This window comes from Arvicola amphibius, chromosome 1, assembly GCF_903992535.2.
Source record: "Arvicola amphibius chromosome 1, mArvAmp1.2, whole genome shotgun sequence".
In the NCBI taxonomy this organism is placed as follows: domain Eukaryota; kingdom Metazoa; phylum Chordata; class Mammalia; order Rodentia; family Cricetidae; genus Arvicola; species Arvicola amphibius.
This window is the reverse complement of record NC_052047.1, coordinates 147,231,516-147,250,346: the sequence shown is the minus strand read 5'-3', so window position 1 is coordinate 147,250,346 and position 18,831 is coordinate 147,231,516. Positions and strand designations below refer to the sequence as shown.

The 18,831-nt window shown below is 48.9% G+C and overlaps 1 protein-coding gene across 2 annotated transcripts in view; it reads right to left on the bottom strand.

Moving 5' to 3' along the window:
- Cpt1a (carnitine palmitoyltransferase 1A) overlaps window positions 1-18,831 on the bottom strand; it is a 62,884-nt gene that overhangs the window by 25,241 nt on the left and 18,812 nt on the right. Inside the window, exons 1-6 of one of the 2 annotated variants that reach the window (XM_038336976.1) lie at window positions 16,079-16,293; window positions 13,725-13,875; window positions 10,812-10,951; window positions 6,025-6,196; window positions 4,241-4,342; window positions 743-880 (exon numbers count right to left, since the gene is read on the bottom strand). In XM_038336976.1, the coding sequence (XP_038192904.1) occupies window positions 743-880; window positions 4,241-4,342; window positions 6,025-6,196; window positions 10,812-10,951; window positions 13,725-13,865 (693 nt within the window). In that variant the 5' untranslated portion in view covers window positions 13,866-13,875; window positions 16,079-16,293. Of the gene's footprint in view, window positions 1-742; window positions 881-4,240; window positions 4,343-6,024; window positions 6,197-10,811; window positions 10,952-13,724; window positions 13,876-16,078; window positions 16,294-18,831 lie in introns of those variants that run through there. The other variant, XM_038336968.1, reaches the window with a different exon arrangement.

Here is an 18,831-nt window from a genome sequence, read left to right as displayed (position 1 = left end):
CCACCTGAAACTCCAGTTCCAGGGGATCCAATGCCCTCTAGTTTCCACGGGCAACTACATGCATGTAATACATATAAACTCACTACGCACCTATACATAAATAAAAATAGATACTTTTTAAAAAGCTTTTCTTGAGATAAGGTCTCACTGTGCGGTCACTGTGTGAGTCCACAATCCTGCCTCTGCCTTCTGAGTGCTGGGATTATAGGCGTGTACCACTACGTCTGGTTCACTAGACGTTATTTTCAACCCTTTGCCTCTTACGAAAGTTATTCCTTACATGTGGCCTCCCCCTCTTGGTTTCACACCCCTAACAGGCCCTCTTGCCCCACCCAACAGCATACAGCTGTTCCCAGCAGACAGCTGCCACTGTCAGCATCATCTGAACCCTGACCAGGAACTCAGAGGGGTATGATACTCTGGGATGTCAAAGGTACCAGAGAAAGAGACGAGGTGGCAGAGCCACCACGGGAGGAACAGCCTTCAGTGACCTGCCAGGTGAGGACTAGAGGCTCAAGGGCAAAGCAGCTCCCTGCCCTGAGGGGGCTGCAAAGGCTACTCAGGATCCTCTGTGCGAGGGAAAGGTAGCCAGCAGCTCTGTTCACAGTTCTCAGGGATACACATGGCTGCCCTCAGCTACTGTCATACTCTGTGAGCCCTGGTACCCAAACGGGAACTTCCACACTGAAATAGCTCACTGAGAAAAGATCTATGAGAAAAGATTATGTGCAGAAATACTTACATAATTTGTGGCCCACCAGGATTTTAGCTTCAAATACCACTGCAATTTGGGTCCAAGATTGACAGCGAAATCCTCAGCCAGTACTGTCATGCGTTGGAAGTCTCCTTCCTTCATCAGCGGCCTCACAGATTCCAAGTACTGGAGTTGAGAGAACACGGTCTGAGTGAGATACCCACCCCTGAGCCATGAACCATTTCACACCTCACACCAGGAGAGTCACACCAGGCAGAAATGGCTGGGAAAGCTTCCCTGAGTCGGTCTCCCATCTCTACAGACAAGACAACCCTTGCAGGGCTAAACACTGCTGCAGATAAATGAAAATCCAGGTAACTTCTTCCTCATGGAGGAGACATCAAGACATCTCTCAACCATTATTTGGTTGTTATTCAATGATGGTGCCCTGAGATGGGTAGGACAGTCTTGAGGGCCCAGTGAGGGTCAGATAGGTGTCCAGGCAGAGCAGGAACAGGACCATGGTTCCAGGGTCTAGATGCTCAGTTCAGACAGACTGACAGATGCAAACCTTGAACATGTTTCAAGGTAAAACACACAGGGGTAGTTCACACATAGTCTTTTTTCTTTTTTGAGGCAGGGTCTCATATCTAATTTGAACTCAAACTCACTAGGTAGCTGAGGCTAGCCTTGAACTCCTGATCCTCCTCCTTCCTCTAGCTCCCAAAGGCTAGAATGACAGGCATGTGCCCCCCACGCCTGGGTTTTCTAATAACCCCGAAAGCTCACACCTGTACCTGAGTGAGTTCCAGGAAGTGGAACTGCCATCAAATCTGATTTGTCAAGAAAAGAAACCAGGTCTAGAGCTGGGTGTGACATAGGACACATGAAATCCCAGCACTTTGGAGGCAGAAGAGGCTTAACTGGTCTACCTGGAAAGTTCCAGGCCAACCAGGCTACATAGTGAGACCCTGTCTCAAAACAAACACCAGCTTGGGGACAGCAGTGTTCCCTAGGGCCTGCTTTGCACAATGAGGGGCGGGGCCGTTCCTCAGCAGGGCCAGCTGCTCCTCTGAAGCTTACTCCAAGTACAACAGGGGCACTGATGAAACGGAAAGGCCCACTCTCCCAGGGCTCTGGTGGCAGATCACTTGCCCTGGATTCTGTCCCCAGAACTGCATAGAACTGAGTATTGTAGGATTAGCCTGCCGTCCCAGCGCTCAGGTGGGGGAGGCAGAGGAATCGAAATTTAAGGTCATCCTCAGCTACATAGGAAATTCTAGGGGTTCCAGACCAGTCTGAGCAATGTGAGATCCATCTGGAAAGGGGGAGGAAGATCTATACACTCTGGAGCGAGCGCTGCACCATAGCAGGCAGGCAGCTGTAATTCCCCGAAGCCAGTATGGTTTTGATTTACAGTTCTGAAAAGTGGGCAGAAGGCACGACGCATGGGTATTCTCCCATGGAAAACACCAAGGTGCGACCACTGAACAGCAGATCAGGCTCAATACAGAGTCACTCTCTGCTACTCTGCGACACGAAGTCCCACCCAGGGACACCTGCCATCCAGAAGCAGCAACCGGCACCCACATGAAAACAACGTGCATGGACGTTCCCAGCTTTCCTGCTTACAACACGACCCGCACTATCTACCCAAACAATGAACGTTATCAGCCACAGAAGGGAAGCAGCACAGCTGTGCTGGGTCAGGGTGAATCTTACAATCATCCTGCTTTGGGAAGTTAAAACAGGAGAATTACAAGTTTAAGGCTACCCTGGGCTACAGAGTAAGATCCTGCCTCAGAGAAAAATAAACGCTAGTGTGTGTGGGGAAACCCACAAGAGTCACCCATTACGTAACTCCATTCATGTCACAATCCCTGACTTGGCAGAACTAGAAACAGAAAGTAGAGCAGAGGTTGGCAGACGGGGCAGGGAGCGTGGGAGTTATTGCCTAATGGCTACGGCTTCTGCTTGAGGCCATAGAACGCCTGACAAATCACAGTGGCCACAATCGCACAATGCCCTAGATGTAATTAGTTTTAATAAACTTATACTTGAAAACGGTTAAAATGTTTGTGTGTGTGCGTGCGCACATGCACAGACACATACATGTACGGAGGCATTTGGAGGGAGCATGCCCTCAGAAGCCATCCTTACAAACACCATCCACCCCTTGGAAACAGGTCTTTCAAGCAGCCTGGAGTTAAGCAGCCAGGCTGATCTCACTGGGCCCTTAGCCACAGGAATCCTCCTGTCTCCACTCCCCAGAACTGGGATTACAACTGTGTGCCATAAACCTGGCATTTTTCAATGGGTTCTGATGAATCAAATTTAGGACTTTGCTTGCAAGGTTGCAAGCATTTTACTGATTGAAAACTATCTATTCAACTTATTTCCTCCTCCTCTTTTTTTTTTTTTTGAGACAGGGTTTCACTATGTAGCTCTGGCTGGTCTAGAACTAGCTTTGTGGACCAGGTTGACTTCAAACTCCGAGAAATCTGCCTACCTCTGCCTCTTGAGTGCTGGGATTAATAGCATATGCCACCATGCCCGCCTTTAAAAAATATTATAAATGTGGGTTTTGTATGTATTTGCCAAAGTTTAAAATAATGGACGCACTCAAATTCCTGAAGCATGCACATTAAACAAGGGACTCATCCAGTCCTAAACTGCATCTCAACAAAGGCATTATTCACAAGTAAACTTTCCCCAGTAGGTGGGATATGGCACCTTTAAACACCGAAGATGCAATTAATCCATTACAGAAAAACAACATCAAGCTATGGATGGTAAAATATGTCTACCATGTCGGCATCAAGAGGCTAAGGCAAGAGGATCTGGAGTTCATGGGGCTGGAGGGATGGCTCAGCAGGTAAGAGCACTGGCTGCTCTCGCAGAGGACCCAGGTTCTATGGCCAGCACCCACTTGATGGCTCACGATTGTTTGTAACCCCAGTTCCAGGGAATCCAACGCTCTCTCCTGGCCTCCTTGAGCACTGCATTGCATACATATGGCAGGCACTGCATTGCATACATATGGCGGGCACTGCATGCATACAGTGTACGCATCTACACAAAGTCAAACACTTATACACAAAGAGTTAAAAAAAAAAAACTTAAAATGTTTGAGGGCTTCGGTCCTGCCTCAAAGAAGTGATAGGGCAGAGTTGACTAAGTGGGAAGGCCTTCCGGGCTGAGGAGTGGAGGAGGGTGAGGTGGGGGGAGGGAGAGTAAGGTCAGGGAGCAGTGGAGTGGGAGGAGAAGAGGAAAAGAAAATGTTCAAGGCCAGTGTGGGTTGGTTACCCAGCAAGACCTTGTATGCAAAAACTACACACCAAAGGGCTGGGGCTGTAGTTCATGGCAGAAGCCTTGTCCAGCCAGGGCAAGCACTCTGAGGTGGGGTGGCATTATCACAGGAACCCTGCAGCAGAGACTCCGCCCACTAATAAAGAGGAAGGAGTGTATTCACAGTTACTATTAGCCAGATGAATCAATCGCTCTAAAGGACACAGGCATCTCAGCACAAAGATGAGTCACACCTACCCGGCTCACGGTGTCTTTGACGGCTGGGACAGGCAGGCGCGGCAGAGACGTCTGGAAGCTGTACAGCATGGGCTTTCGGCCTGAGAAGACCTTGACCATAGCCTGAAGATACAAGTTACATTTCAAAGATGACACAGATATTAGAGTCAAAGTCAGGGTTCACCTGCGCGCGACTGGCTGAGTGATTATGGTGGGGCCATTCCCTGACTTACACCACCAGACCTTGGCACACCAAAATAGGTAAACACTGGGCTGAACCAAAATTAGGTCTGACAGAGGCTTCAGGTATGGCTGCCGACTGTCGCCCATGGCCAGGAAGGTAACACCTCTGCAGGCAGCTGTCAGCCTCCTCCTGGGAGGTTCATGGTTTGAGGTTGGTGCAGGCTCTGGATATAGGAAGTAATGTCAGCTGAGGTGTCCACCCTCAAGTTATCCCCTGGGTAGGCAGTGTCCATCAGACCAAGCAACGTGGAGAGTGAGCCACTTCCCACAGTCTCTGTGACGGCCGATGCAGGCCAGGTATAGAAGGCAACTGTCTGCTCCTGACCAAAACCAGTTCATCTCTAAGGGGTAGACAGTGATGATTCTCAGCGCTCAGGAGTGCTAGGACCCAGTTTAACATGAGCCACGAGGACTGTTAAGCCCGCCGGACACCATCTCTATCTAGGACTTAAGTTCTGCTACTCTAGGCATTAGAAAACTCACAGACAAGGTGGAAGCTGGTTTGGGAGAGTGGAGTGTGTGGTGGGTAGCAAGGGGACTCTGAAGGAGAAGATCACAAGTGGGGATGATGGGGGGGTACTGGCCTGTAGGTCAAGGTCAATTCCTCCCCTACACCAAGAAGGACCCCCGGGGAGAAACAATTCAAAAGACAATTTTACTAGGATCATATTCATTAAAATCATTTACAAACCTTGGGAGCAGAAAAATTAGTTTCTTTATAAAACAAAAACAAAACAAAACAAACTGAACTGAAGACCAGAAGCTGAGAGTGGTGACCGCATGTGGGGGGGGGGCACACGTGATAGCCACACTGTGGAAAGGGGTGTTGATGCCAAAGAGGGAAGCCCCAGGAGTGATCTCCACTTTGGACAGCCACCCTCCACCCCTACCCCAGCAAACTGAGCTTATAAAAATGAGCTGGGGCTTCGGATATGACTCGTGGGTAGACAGCTCACTGAGTTAAGCTACGCATGAAGCTTTGGGTTTGATCACTGGCATCTCATAAAAACCAGACATAGTGGCATTTGCCTGAGCTGGAGGCAGGGGAATCAGAAACTCAAGGTTATCCCAGGCTATAGCCAGGGTGACGCGAGACCTTGTCTCAAAAAACAAAAACAATAAACAAAAGAAAAAATCTCCATAACCAGTTAAGATTTGACAAGGCTCGTGCATATGGCAATAACCCTCTTCCTTAAATGAGGGTGCCTGGCCGCAGGGTCAGGGTGAAATGGAGAACACTGAAGGGTTAGGGTAAATCATGAGATCTGGCCAGCAAAAGTGTCTTGACTACAAAATGGCCCAAGGCTACAAAGACCTGGTGGGTGGCACTTAGGTTCAGTAACCATCCTGAACTACAGGCTAAGCAGGTGAACAGAGAGATGGCAGGACTCCCAGAAACCATTAGCAAGCGGCCCTGGGCTCCACCCGAGTGCCAAGGTGAGCCACAGCTCTCCCACAGCCAGAGGCTGGGGACGGGTCACACATCAAAGAGCAGAGCAGAGTTCTAACCAGGCAAGGATCCTCCTCTGGTGAGGTCACCCTAGCCAGTGACAGACAGTTACCATCCAGATCCTGGTGCTTCGGCTCATTTTGCCGTGCTCTGCGAACATCCAGCCGTGGTAGGAGAGCAGCACCTTCAGTGAGTAGCGCATAGTCATGATGACTGCTACCCAGAGCCCGGTGCCGAACAGGATGCCGCTCACGATGTTCTTCGTCTGACTTGACAAGCGGCCACTGTGGGGATGGACCAGAGAAGTAGCTAGAGCGGCAGTGTGGGAAGATGGCTACAGCTACCACCACCATGCAGTGGGACCAAGCACCTTCCCAGGGACAGCGGAGAGCAGGCTGCAGCACCTTCAAGCAGAGCTGGGCTCATTAGAGAAGGAAGCCTGAGGGACCCACCAACTCTACTAGTGCTTGTGCCATTCTCTGTCCCTCTCACAATGGGCCAGCCTTGCTGAGTGCAGCAGAGTGGCCTCTCTTGTGCAGAGGCCAGAGACCAGCCTGGGCAACGCAGTGAGCTTTCCATCCCCACAGACACCAGAGACGGGCTAGTGACCTGAGCCATCCTGAACACCACCACTTGCTCCAGCCTTAGAGGGCACAGCGAAGAGGCCCACTGTAGGCAGAGACCTGCTCACCATGGCAACTGCTTCAAGCGGGTGGGGACTGCTTCTTGCTGCTCACAGGGATCCTGGCCCATTTTCTTCATATTATAATGCTTTCCCCACCTCTCAAATGCACCTTGTTTGTGTTTGCTTGGATTTGCTGTGCCTGCAACTGAACTCAGGACTTCATGCATGCTAGGCAGGGGCTCAAACCCTGAGCTACACCCCCAGTCCTCAAATATAATTAGATGTTTTTATTCATAAGAAACTCAAATGTCCCAGCACCCTAGAGGCAGAGGCAGAGGCAGGTGGATCTCTGTGAGTTTAAAATCAGCCTGGTCTACAAAGTGAGATCTTGTCTCAAAAACAAAACCAAATCAAATCAAAACAAATCAAACCAAAAAGAAAAAACCTACATAAAAATAAATAAACCTAGAAAAAACTTAAAAGATTTTAAATACTTTATTTATTATGTATACAATATTCTGTCTGTGTGTATGACTGCAGGCCAGAAGAGGGCACCAGACCCCATTACAGATGGTTGTGAGCCACCGTGTGGTTGCTGGGAATTGAACTCAGGACCTTTGGAAGAGTAGGCAATGCTCTTAACCTCTGAGCCATCTCTCCAGCCCAAGATTTTAAATACTTAAGAAAACAAAGTCACCGATTATGAAAGAAAAACCAAGACAAAAATGCACCTATTTTTGGGGATTATTGCAGTTGTTTTGGAAATGGAAAAATAGTGGCAAAAGTAAAAACTAGCACCCTCCTCTGTGAGGCTCAAGAGACATCAAGGAAGAAGCGGTGGAAAGGACGCAAGAGTGGGATGGGGAGGAGAGCTAAGAAACGCTCTCTGCTGCACACGAGAACTCGCTGAGGCTGTGGACCACACTCCAGCAGAGGCACTATTTAGACTTGGTGGATTTAATAAAAGAGTGGGTGTGGAGAGCTGACATGGGTATAGTCAAGATAGATACACTGTTGACATGTACGGAGCTGTTGTCAAAGAATGAATAAAAGAGTCTATGAAAAACTAAACAATAGTATACATAACCATAAATGTTCTCATACTGGAAAACATTAATTTAACATCTTGTAAGTGACAGAGACAAGTTTCTTCTCAGGTAAAACACTTATGCTCTGAAATGTATTTTTCCACAATTGGTCAAACCCACCATTCAAAGGGCTGGAGAGATGGCTCATCAGTTGAGACCATTGGCTGCTCTTGCAGAGGACCTGGGGTTCAATTGCCAACACCCACATAGAGGCTCACAACCACCTGGATCTGAGGCCTCTTCTGACCTCCAAAAGCACCAGGTACACATACGGTACATAGACACACATGTAAGCTAAACACACATACACATAGAATAAAATTTAAAAACTAATCCAAGCTGGGTGTGGTGTCACATGCAGAAGAAGGCAGATCTCCGTGAGTTCACAAGGCTATCCTGGTCTACACAGCAAGTTTTGGGGTATCCAGGACTACACAGAGAGATCCTGTCTTAAAAACCATCCAAAGTTCAGCTGTGTCTTTAACCTCTTTGATCTTTTCAGATCAAAGCAAACAGAAACGCAGCCTAGGGGTACAGGAGCTCAGTCCTCATGGGAAGATGGTTCCAGAACAACCCTTCAGGCTGCAGGACTCTGACCTTTCACCTGGCTTTTCTAAATTTGGGCCAGGGATGACCCAGTTTACGAAAATAGATTCTAAGAGACAAAGAAACAAATCTTATAAACACTGAGATTAAACAAGGTTTTAGTAGCTGGCACGGCTATGTGCAATCCGGCTTTAAGGCACAGCTTATGTTAACAGCAAAGCAAAACTGTTAGCCCCACAGCTACCTTCAACCAGGCAGCCAGCTCAGCACACAGAGCAGCACGCTGAGCTGTTGGCGGGCTTCCCTCACCTCTCAGGACCTGTAGGACAGCACAAGTCTAGTCTCCGGTGACCAGATCCACCAGCTGCTTCTGGTAACCTAGCCCCTGCTGGATCTTCATGGCCCCAGGCAGACAAGGCCTTTGGCAGGATGCCTGAACAGGCATTTTTATCTGGTCTCTTGCAGTTGCTTACAAAGGCATAACCAATGCTGCCTGGAGGGCTGGAGGCTGAGGAGTTGGCTGACTTCTCTGTAACTCCTGGGTGTCTCAATCAGAGGGCAGGGCACAGAGGCTCATTAAAGAGCAACCTCCAGGATTCCGGAGCACCTACCCAAGCTCAGAAACCAACTCCTCCGGCTGTGAGTGTCCCCTGGGGTCACTCTTTTGTCAGTTTGCTTTTGCAATCCTTTCTAGTGTATAATCTCTCCATCTCGGCAACCAGGAAAGCAGCGTTAGAAAGGCCCAGAGCAGGGCTGGAGAGATGGCTCAGTGGTTGGAAGGCTTGCTGCTCTTCCAGAGGACCGAGTTCAAGGTCTGTTCCCAGCATACATGGTTGAGTGGCTCACAACAACCTGTAACCTTGCTCCAGGGAGCCCAGGGCCCTCAACTGACCTCTAAAGGCAATGAACTCAACGCTCCCAGCTGAGCTTAGCCCTGACCCTAAACACTGTATGGACCCTTCACTACTCTGGGCTAGAAAACAAGGCCAAGTGCTTAGAAAGGACCTGGTGGCTATTGCTTCTCAGTTATAAGCCCACTGAGGACATGTTGTGAAGGACATGCGGCACAGGACAATTAGGGACAATTCTGAAACTACTTGCATGAACCCAGTGTACATGCCTGTAGTCCCAGGAGAGGCAGGAGGGTTAAATTCATCAAGAGTTCAAGGTCAGCTGGGCGGTGGTGGCGCACGCCTTTAATCCCAGCACTCGGGAGGCAGAGGCAGGCGGATCTCTGAGTTCGAGGCCAGCCTGGTCTACAAGAGCTAGTTCCAGGACAGGCTCTAGAAACTACAAGGAAACCCTGTCTCGAAAAACAAAACAAAACAAAAAAAAGAGTTCAAGGTCATCTTATACTACATAGCACCTCGAGACCAGACTGGGATACTTGAGACCCCGTCTCAGAAAAGAAAAAGAAAATGTCCAAATGCAGGAGTCACAATGCACAAGGAAACCAAGCCATGGTGTCCTGTGCCCTGGCACTCTACACTGAGAGAGTCTAACATCCTCCATCCAAGATGGTGCCAGGGACTTGTTGGAAGCTGCATGGAAGAACTGCCAGCAGAGGTGACCTGAGACGGGTATGGTTGATTGGTGAGAGTGAGCCTAGCATGCATTAGGCCCAAGGCTCCATGCCATCCCAGAAATGAAGTGTGTAGAATGTTCCCTACATAACTTCTAGAGCAGGTTCAGCATCTACCAGGAGACCCCAGCTACAAAGGACCCCTTAAGAAAAGTATTCCGCAGCTAGAGAGATGGTTCAGTGGTTAAGAGCACTTGTTGCTCCTACAGATGACCTGAGTCCAAATTCTATATCAAGTAGCTCACAACTGTTTCTGACTCCAGTTTTAAGGGATCCAATGGCTTCCTCTGGCCTCTGAAGGTACCAGGCACATATGGTAGACATGCATACAGACAAAACACTCATATATATAAATATAAATAAATAAATCTTTTTAAAAAGTTGGGTTTCGTGGGACACACTTTTAATCCCAGCACTCAGGAGGCAACAACAGGTAGATCTCTGTGAATTCGAGGCCAGTCTACAGAGTTAGGCCAGCTGGAGCAATACAGTGAGACCTTGTCTTAAAAAAATTAAAAAAGGAAAGAAAAGCCTCAAGCCTTGTCCCCAAACAGGATGCCACCAACTTTCAAGTTCCCATAATAAACTAAATTCCAAACCAAGGTAAAATGGACCTCCTTGGGAAATCTAAGCCACTCTGAAAGGGCCAAAGACTCAAGTGTTGGCCAATGGCAGTCAGTTCAGGGGACCAGATCACTGGACAGACTAACTCCAGTGGAACAGACACTGGGAGCCATATTCTGGGCAGAGAAGCCCTCTGAAGTCACCACTGGCTCCATCGACTGCCACAGCTTGACCTCAGGAAGCTGGACACCTTGTGGAAGGCAGGTGGCTCAGGCCTCGGCCATTCTTAGCCTACTATCCCGAGGAGGGCGGCTGGGTCTACAGGTCACTCTTCCAAGGGACTTCACTACCAGGTCAGAAAAAAAAAAGAAAACCCATGTGGCCAGGCAGCAATGGCCTTGTAGAGAGTCCAAAACAAGGGCAGTCAACAGGGTACTGTCATCTTCCTACCAAATGAGGCGGGGGGGGAAGGGGGGGGGGGGGCGGTTACTCACGTGGTGTCCAAGGTCTGGTTGATCTTTGCGATCATGCCCAGGGAGGGGTCCACTTTGGCATGCATGGATGATATCACACCCACCACCACGATAAGCCAGCTGGAGGGACTCGCCGGGAACACACCAGTGATGATGCCATTCTGGAAAGACACACTGGCTGTAAGCACCACTCTCCTGAGACCACCGTCACTGCTCTGCAGCAGCCCTGTGGCAACGGGCAGCTGGAACAGCAGGCAGCAGGGAGAAGGTATGGCACGCAGGCTAACAAAGACCAAGTGCTCAATAACTGAGACTCTTCCTGGAGCCACGACTGCCTCATCTTCATGCAGTTTTTTCTTTCCCAACTTCTGAGTCCAAATGCACCCTGGGAGATTCCCCAAGAGGGACTCAGGGTCAGCAGGAACACTAGGCCTGACTTACCATACAGATCCCCATATGGTGACAGCCTGGGCACCATGAGGTCCCACTCCCACTATCTGGCACTATCTGGCAGTCAGGGACCAAATTCCCTTTGCCCTAGCCAATCACTGATCTCTCCAGCCCTGCTCTGGGCCTTTCTAACGCTGCTTTCCTGGTTGCTGAGATGGAGAGATTATACACTAGAAAGGATTGCAAAAGCAAACTGACAAAAGAGTGACCCCAGGGGACACTCACAGCCGGAGGAGTTGGTTTCTGAGCTTGGGTAGGTGCTCCGGAATCCTGGAGGTTGCTCTTTAATGAGCCTCTGTGCCCTGCCCTCTGATTGAGACACCCAGGAGTTACAGAGAAGTCAGCCATCTCCTCAGCCTCCAGCCCTCCAGGCAGCAAAACGAAATTTAAATGAAAATTTCTGTTATATTTATCTACTGTACATGAGTGGATGTAAGGACGCCATGTAGCAAAGGTGGAGATCAGAAAACAGTATGTGACAGTCAGTTCTCTCTTTCTAGCTGGTGGAACTTTGGGTCGAACTCAGGTTGTCAGGCAGGGCTGCAATCTCACCCAGGCAACTCAAAACTCTGTCTAAGGAAGAGAGGTTGGGGGAGAAGGCTTGTGTGGACCAAAGCTGGCAAGCCTTTGCCAGCTCTGGAAACCAGGAGAAGCATGGCGGAGAGTGCTGCCTTCTCTCTGCTTTGCTGACTGTTTGAAACTTCCAGTGAATTAATTCTGTCTTGTTTCTGTTTCCGTGTTTGGTCTTTTAAGACAGGGTCTTTCTACATAGCTCCAGCTGTCCCGGAACTTGCTATGTAGACCAGGCTGGCCTCTGCCTGCTGAGTACTGGGATTAGAGCACTGGAACACCACGCCCAGCATAATAAATTAACTCTTAATAGATACACACATTTAGCTCAAGTACTTGGGAAGCAGAAGCAGACAGAGCTTTGTGAGTTTGAGGCTAGCCTAGTCTACATAGTGAGCTCCAGGGTAGCCAGGGCTATCGAGTGAGACCCTAACTCAGCAACAGCAATTCTCCAAGCAGTGTGGGGACTCACATGTTTTCCCAGAACTTGAGAGGCAAAGACTGGAAAACTGCCTCAAGTTACAATACAAACCAGCCTGGGTTACAGGGTCAGATTCTATCTCAAAAAAGCAAAACAAGGCTGGAGAGACAGCTCAGGGGTAAAGCACCTGTCACACAAGCTGGTGGAAGGACCAGTGTTTAGATCTCTAGAATCAATGCAAAAGCCAGGCAGGAATGGCACCCACATGTAACCCCAGCATTCCAGAGGCAAGCTGGCTAGCTAGACCAGCCAGGTTCTAGACCAGCCAGGCTCTATCCTATCCAGGTTCTAGACCAGCCAGCCTCTAGACCAGTTATATTCTAGACTAGCCAGGATCAGTGAGATTGTCTCAATATATAATGTAGAGAGTTATAGAGGAAGACACCCAAAGTAAAGGTCAGGCCTATACAACACACACACACACACACACACACACACACACACACACACACACACTACATACACACAGACAAACAAAGAAAGAAGGATAACCTTTCTTGGAGCTAGAGACAGCTCCGTAGTTAAGAATACTCGCTCTTATAGCAGACCTGAGTTCAATCCCCAACACCCATGTCAGGCAACCACCTGTAACTCCAGCTCCAGGGGATCCAATGCCTCTGGTCTCTGCAGGTACCTGCAACTAACATAACCCTCCCATATCCAGATTATTTTAATTAGGTGTATTCCATAATAAAGGATACACATAATTAAAATAAATCTCTTTTTTAAAGAGAAAAATAAAATCACACTTGTGATCTCCACACTCAGGAGGTAGAGGCAGAAGGACCAAGAATTCAAAATTATCCCTCATGGGGCTGGAGAGATGGCTCAGAGGTTAAGAGCACTGGCTGCTCTTACAGAGGTCCTGAGTTCAATTCCCAGCAACCACATGGTGGCTCACAACCATCTGTAATGAGATCTTGTACCCTCTTCAGGCCTGCAAGTATACATGCAAGCAGAACACTTTATATGTAAAAACTGAATAAATCTTAAAAAAAGAAGTTAAAAAATTATCCCTCATTACACATTCTGTTTGAGGCCACCCTGATTACATGAGATCCTGTGTCACAAAAGCCAAGAATCTCAGAGGTCCGTGTGCTGCTACCCCTCTGTCAACCCAGAACTTTGGAGCCTGAGGCAGGATGATTGTTGTAATTTCAAGGCCATCATGGGCTAGAATGAGACCCTATCTAAAAAATACAAGCATAAATAAGTAAATAAATAACTCAATAGAGTTAAAAATACGTAAATAAGCTAATCATGGTGACATGTGCCTTCAACCCCAGCATTCGGGAAGCAGAGGCAGGCAGATCTCTGAGTCTCAGCAAACACTGCAGAGGACAGCCAACCAACCCTGAGACCCAGCAAGCACTGCAGAGAACAACCAACCAACCCTGAGTCCCAGCATGCACTGCAGGGGAAAGCCAACCAACCTTGAATCGGATGAACTTCTTCTTCCAGGAATGCAGTCCCGACAAGCATATCTGTTTGAGGGCTTCATGGCTCAGGCGTAGGTCAATGCCATCGGGGGTAACAGTGAACTGGAAGGCCACAGCTTGATGAGCTTCTGCCATCTTTGAGTACCTGGAACAGGGACAGAGACAGCTTAGAGAAGGCTGACAACAGAAACCAGCACCGCCAGCACATGGAGCTGTGACTTAAGAGACTCATATGTGTCTCCATCGCTATCCCTCACTCCACGCTTCTCACCTGTCCAGCTCCGTACAGCCTTGAGGTGATGGTGTGGGCCCATGTTACCACCACCCCATGTCCTCTGCACATCCCACAGAACCGCACCCCCAAAGGCATCCTCAGCCAGCACGGCAAGGACACTGGTGGTATGTATCAACCCTCACTGCGGAGATGACTCTTACAGCCCATCCCAGAAGCTGTCGTGAGAACTCCAGGAGCCCTGAACCTTGACCTTCACGGCCCAACTACTGCACCTCCAACGTCAGAGAAGGCCACAAAGACCTTGTGACAGGAGATGAGATGGCTGGGCTGGAAAAGCCCTTCCCTCCAGACTGGCAAGATAAACTCAACCCCAGAATACAAGCAAAGGTGGAAGGAGAGGACCAGTTCCACAAAGTTGTCCTCCGGCTTTCACACACATTGTGCAGTGCACGCTCTCTCCCAACATACAGAATAAATAAAAATCACTGGGCTGTGGTGGAGCACACCTTTAATCCCAGCTCTCAGGAGGCAAAGGCAAGTAGATCGCTGAGGATGAGGCCACTCTGGTCTACAGAGGAAGTTCCAAAACAGCCAGGGCTACACAGAGAAACCCTGTCTCAAAATAACAAAAACAAAACAAAACTTAAAAAAAAAAAAAAGAACAACTCATCCCTCAAGCTACACAGACCTTAACTAATCCTGATCCTCTGAGGCCATTCCTAAAGTCAAACTTGCCTTAGGCACCCATGTATGGGGCCTTCGTCATACCTGCACAAAACATGGCCTCTTCTGTACTAGTCTGTCCAGCCCCACTCACTATAGGAAATCTTAAAAAATCTCTAGGCGGCCTGGAGAGATGGCTCAGCGGGTAGGAACGTTGCCTGCTCTTCCAAAGGTCCTGAGTTCGGTTCCCAGCAACCACATGGTGGCTCACAACCATCTGTAATGAGGTCTGGTGTTACAGACAGTTGTGAGCTGCCACTGAGTGCTGGGAATTGGACCTGGGTCCTTTGGAAGAGCAGCCAGTGCTTTTAACTACTGAGCCATTGCTCCAGCTCAAATATGTGTATTTTTTTAAGAAAAAAACAACAAACAGGATTCTAGAGCTGTAGCTCAGGTGGAGGAGTGCCCACTGAGCTTGCACAGCCCTGGGCATGACATCCAATACTATGTGTGGTAGTCCTTGCCTGTAATTCCAGCACTCAAGAGGTGGAGGCAAGAGGATCAGGAGCTCAGAGTTATCCTCGGCTATAAAAGTTGGAGGCTAGCCTGGGCTACATGACATTAACAAGCAGAATTGGAGTCGGGCGGTGGTGGCGCACACCTTTAATCCCAGCACTCGGGAGGCAGAGGTAGGCGGATCTTTGTGAGTTCGAGGCCATCCTGGTCTACATAGGGAGTTCCAGGACAGGCTCCAAAGCTACAGAGAAACCCTGTCTCAAAAACAAAACAAAACAAAACAAACAAACAAGCAGAATTGGGAATGTAACTCAACAGTAGAGCATTTGTCTAACCTGTGTGATGTTCCGGGTTCTATCCCCAGCAATGCAAAAAAAAAAAAAAAAAACTTCTTAAATCAATACATGTCAGTATAGTTCAAAGATACCAACCAAAGCTCGGTGTGGTAGCATGGACCTAAGGAGGATGAGGCAGAGGATTGCCACAGGCTAGAGGCCAGTTTGATCTAGCAGCACAAGTTGTAGAATTAAACCCTGTCAATTGTGAATCATTTGTTCATTCAACGAATATTTGCTGGCTGCCTCCCATGTACCAGTGAAGTGAGGCCCTAGACCCTGGTAGAAATGAGAAATGGTCCCTCTGCCCTCTTGTGGTACAGAGAGGAGGCAAAGAGCAACCAATGCCTGCACAACAGTTAGGGAGCAGAAGGAGATGCCAGACAGGAGACCCTGAAGCTCAGCATGCCACTCTGGAAAGGAGAGCAGACAGCCCTGGCCCGGTGTGGTGCTATCAGAGATGAAGACGACAATCAACTCAAAAGGCCTTAGTCCTATAGGCTGGACATGCTGATAAAAGGGGCCCTCCAGCCTTGAACTATGTGCTCTATGGAGCCACTTCCTGGGATTGGAGGGGGAGCAGGCAGCTGACAACTCACCTGTGGACCTGCTGCGCTGGAAATGTCACAGCGTCACCAAGGACACCTAGGTGGAGCAGCCAGGGACAGGGTAAGTGGGAGGAATGACGGTGCTGACGGGCAACACAGCTGGAAGCTGGTCTTTTTGAGCTCTGCTCTGACCTCCAAAGGCTGAGGGGGCAAAACTTAGAGCCCAAGGGAAGTCCCAGAGCATTTCCATCCTACCTGGCAGGGCCTGGCTTTGATGAAGGCACCGGCCACCCCCCCCCCACCCCGAGAAAGCGACAAGACTACCCCCCCCCCCATGCTTGTTCAGAGACAAACAGCCCGCGCGAGGCACGGAAGTGCTCTGGTCAGGGGGAGGAGGCTGGCATTTGGGATTCCCTTGAACTTCAGCTCCTCCTCCATCAACTTCTAAAGTGCTGGGATCTCCAATTGGCAGGGCGACCAGTCACAGAATCTGTTTGCCTGGATTTATGCCTGTGATGTGGGCTTCAGGTCTCGTGATAGCTGCGGATATGGGAAGCTTGACCAATTGTTTATGTGACCTCAAAGGTGAGCCAGGTATATTGTGTTAAGTTCAAAGCCAGTCTGGGCTAAACAGTGAATTCCAAGCTGGGCTACAGATAGTACTTGTTGCAAAAACAAAAACAAACTCAATAAATACTTTAATGAATTTTTAAAGTATCAGGGGACTTTCCTGTTGTGTGTATGTAAGTGTACACATGTTCCCAGGTGTTCATAGCCTTGTCTGTGCATCAAGGCCTGAGTTCAACACCAGCTATCTTCCTCTACTGTTTTCAACTTTACTGCCTGGAGGCGGGGTCTCTCACTGAACCTGGAGAGTGTTGACTGGCTAGGTGGAGTGATCCCCAAGTCCTTGTATCCTGTTCGCACCGTCTGCAAACCCCAGAGCTGGAATTACTGGCCTACGCTGCTATACTCAGCATTTTACATGGATGTTGGGGCTCAAAGTCAGGTTCTCAAGCTTGCTCAGCACGCTCTTCACCTGCTGAGTCATCTCCTCAGCCCACTGCAGGTTAAACACAGTGCTGCAGTCAGTTCTATCCAAAGTCATGAACCCCACATTTGCCCAGAAACCAAACCTAGTCTCAGGACAATCACGAGGCCTGGGAATACTTATGGTGGCCTTTCCCGGGTGAAACGACCCTGTCACGTGACCCGAGTTTAATGTTCAGAGCCACCTGAGCCCGCCAGGTGTGGTGGCACAAGACTATAAACCCAGCACTAGGAAGTTAGAGGCAAGAGGATCAGGAGTTCAAGGTTATCCTTGGCTACACAGTGAGTTACCAGCCTGGTCTGTGAAATCCCGTCACAAACAGACAAAAAACTGCCTAAACTTAAAAGAAGGCCACATCTGGCCTGGCAGGCTCAAGGCAGCAAGCAGTCCTACTGCTTTTTTGGACGTGCATAAGCAATTCACAGACGCAGCCTCACTGTGTCAAACCATTAAGCAGGTTGGTGCCAGAGTTAATGAGAGTCTCAGCCTCCATGCTGGCTTCGCAGGCGATTTCAGATTCTCAGGCCATTCCCAGAAGCCACCAGGAAGTACAAATCAAATCCCAGCACATTCCACTCCCAGGAACATCTGGAATGCAGTGATCGACAGGTGCTGGCGAGGACCCTGAGAAGACAGGAGCTTCCCCCACTGCGCTGTAGAAACGTGAAGGGGTCAGGTTAGAAGACAGCCTGTCCTTTTCACCAAAAGGCTCCTTCAAGATGGTGTGTTCAAGGCCAGCCTGGGCTACACAAAAAGATCATATATCAACAAAACAAAGCATAAATGCCAAAACCGTGGAACCCAGAAACTCCTCTCCTTGGCCAAGATAACTCAAACAAGTCCACATTAAACCTATACAGGCGTGCTCACAGCGGCCATGTTCGTGCTAAGACAGAAGCATGCAGGTTCCACAGCAGGAGAGGAGACGACAGCCAGGCCCCTCCAAAGGAGGAGGAGCGTAGGTAAATTGTGACATACTCACATACCAGAACATGACATGGCCTTAAGAAGGAAAGTGGCACCAACACACGCAATGACACGGATGAAACCATGACATCAGGGTCTGCGGACGTGGCTCAGTGGGCCAAAGGTTCACCTCACATACACAAGGCCCAGGGTTCCAACCCCAGCACCATGTAAACCAGGCACAGTGGCACATGCCTGTCATCCCAGCACTTGAGCCGAGGCAGCAGGAGGATCAGATGTTAAAATCATCCTTGGCTTGAGAGTAAGCTAGAAGTCAGCCTGAGCTACATGAGATCCTGTCTCCTTTGGGGAAAAAAAGGCAAGAGCACAACATGAAGCCTAAAAGTCAAATGTCATCTCATTTCATTTACACAAAATATCGAGAAGAGGAAAATCTATAGAAATAGGGAGATCGGCCCGGCAGTGATAGCACATGCCTTTAATCCTAGCACTCAGGAGGCAGGAAGATCTCTGAGTTCGAAGCCAGTCTGGTTTACAGAGCGAGTTCCAGAACAGCAAGGGCTTTTACACAGAAAAACCCTGTCTCAAAAATAAATAAATAAAAATAATAGAAAGCTCGGAGCCGGCAGGGACTGAAAACTTGGAAAAGAGAAGGCTAAGAAGGAGTGTTTCTCTAGGGCTGATAAGAATGTTCCCAAGCCGAGCAGAATGGCAGATAGTGGCACACTGTTGTGAGTAAATTAAAAATCTCCAAAACAGACTTTAGATGGGTGAATTGCTGATGTGAATTATAGATTGTCTTAGTCAGGGTTACTATTACTTTGAT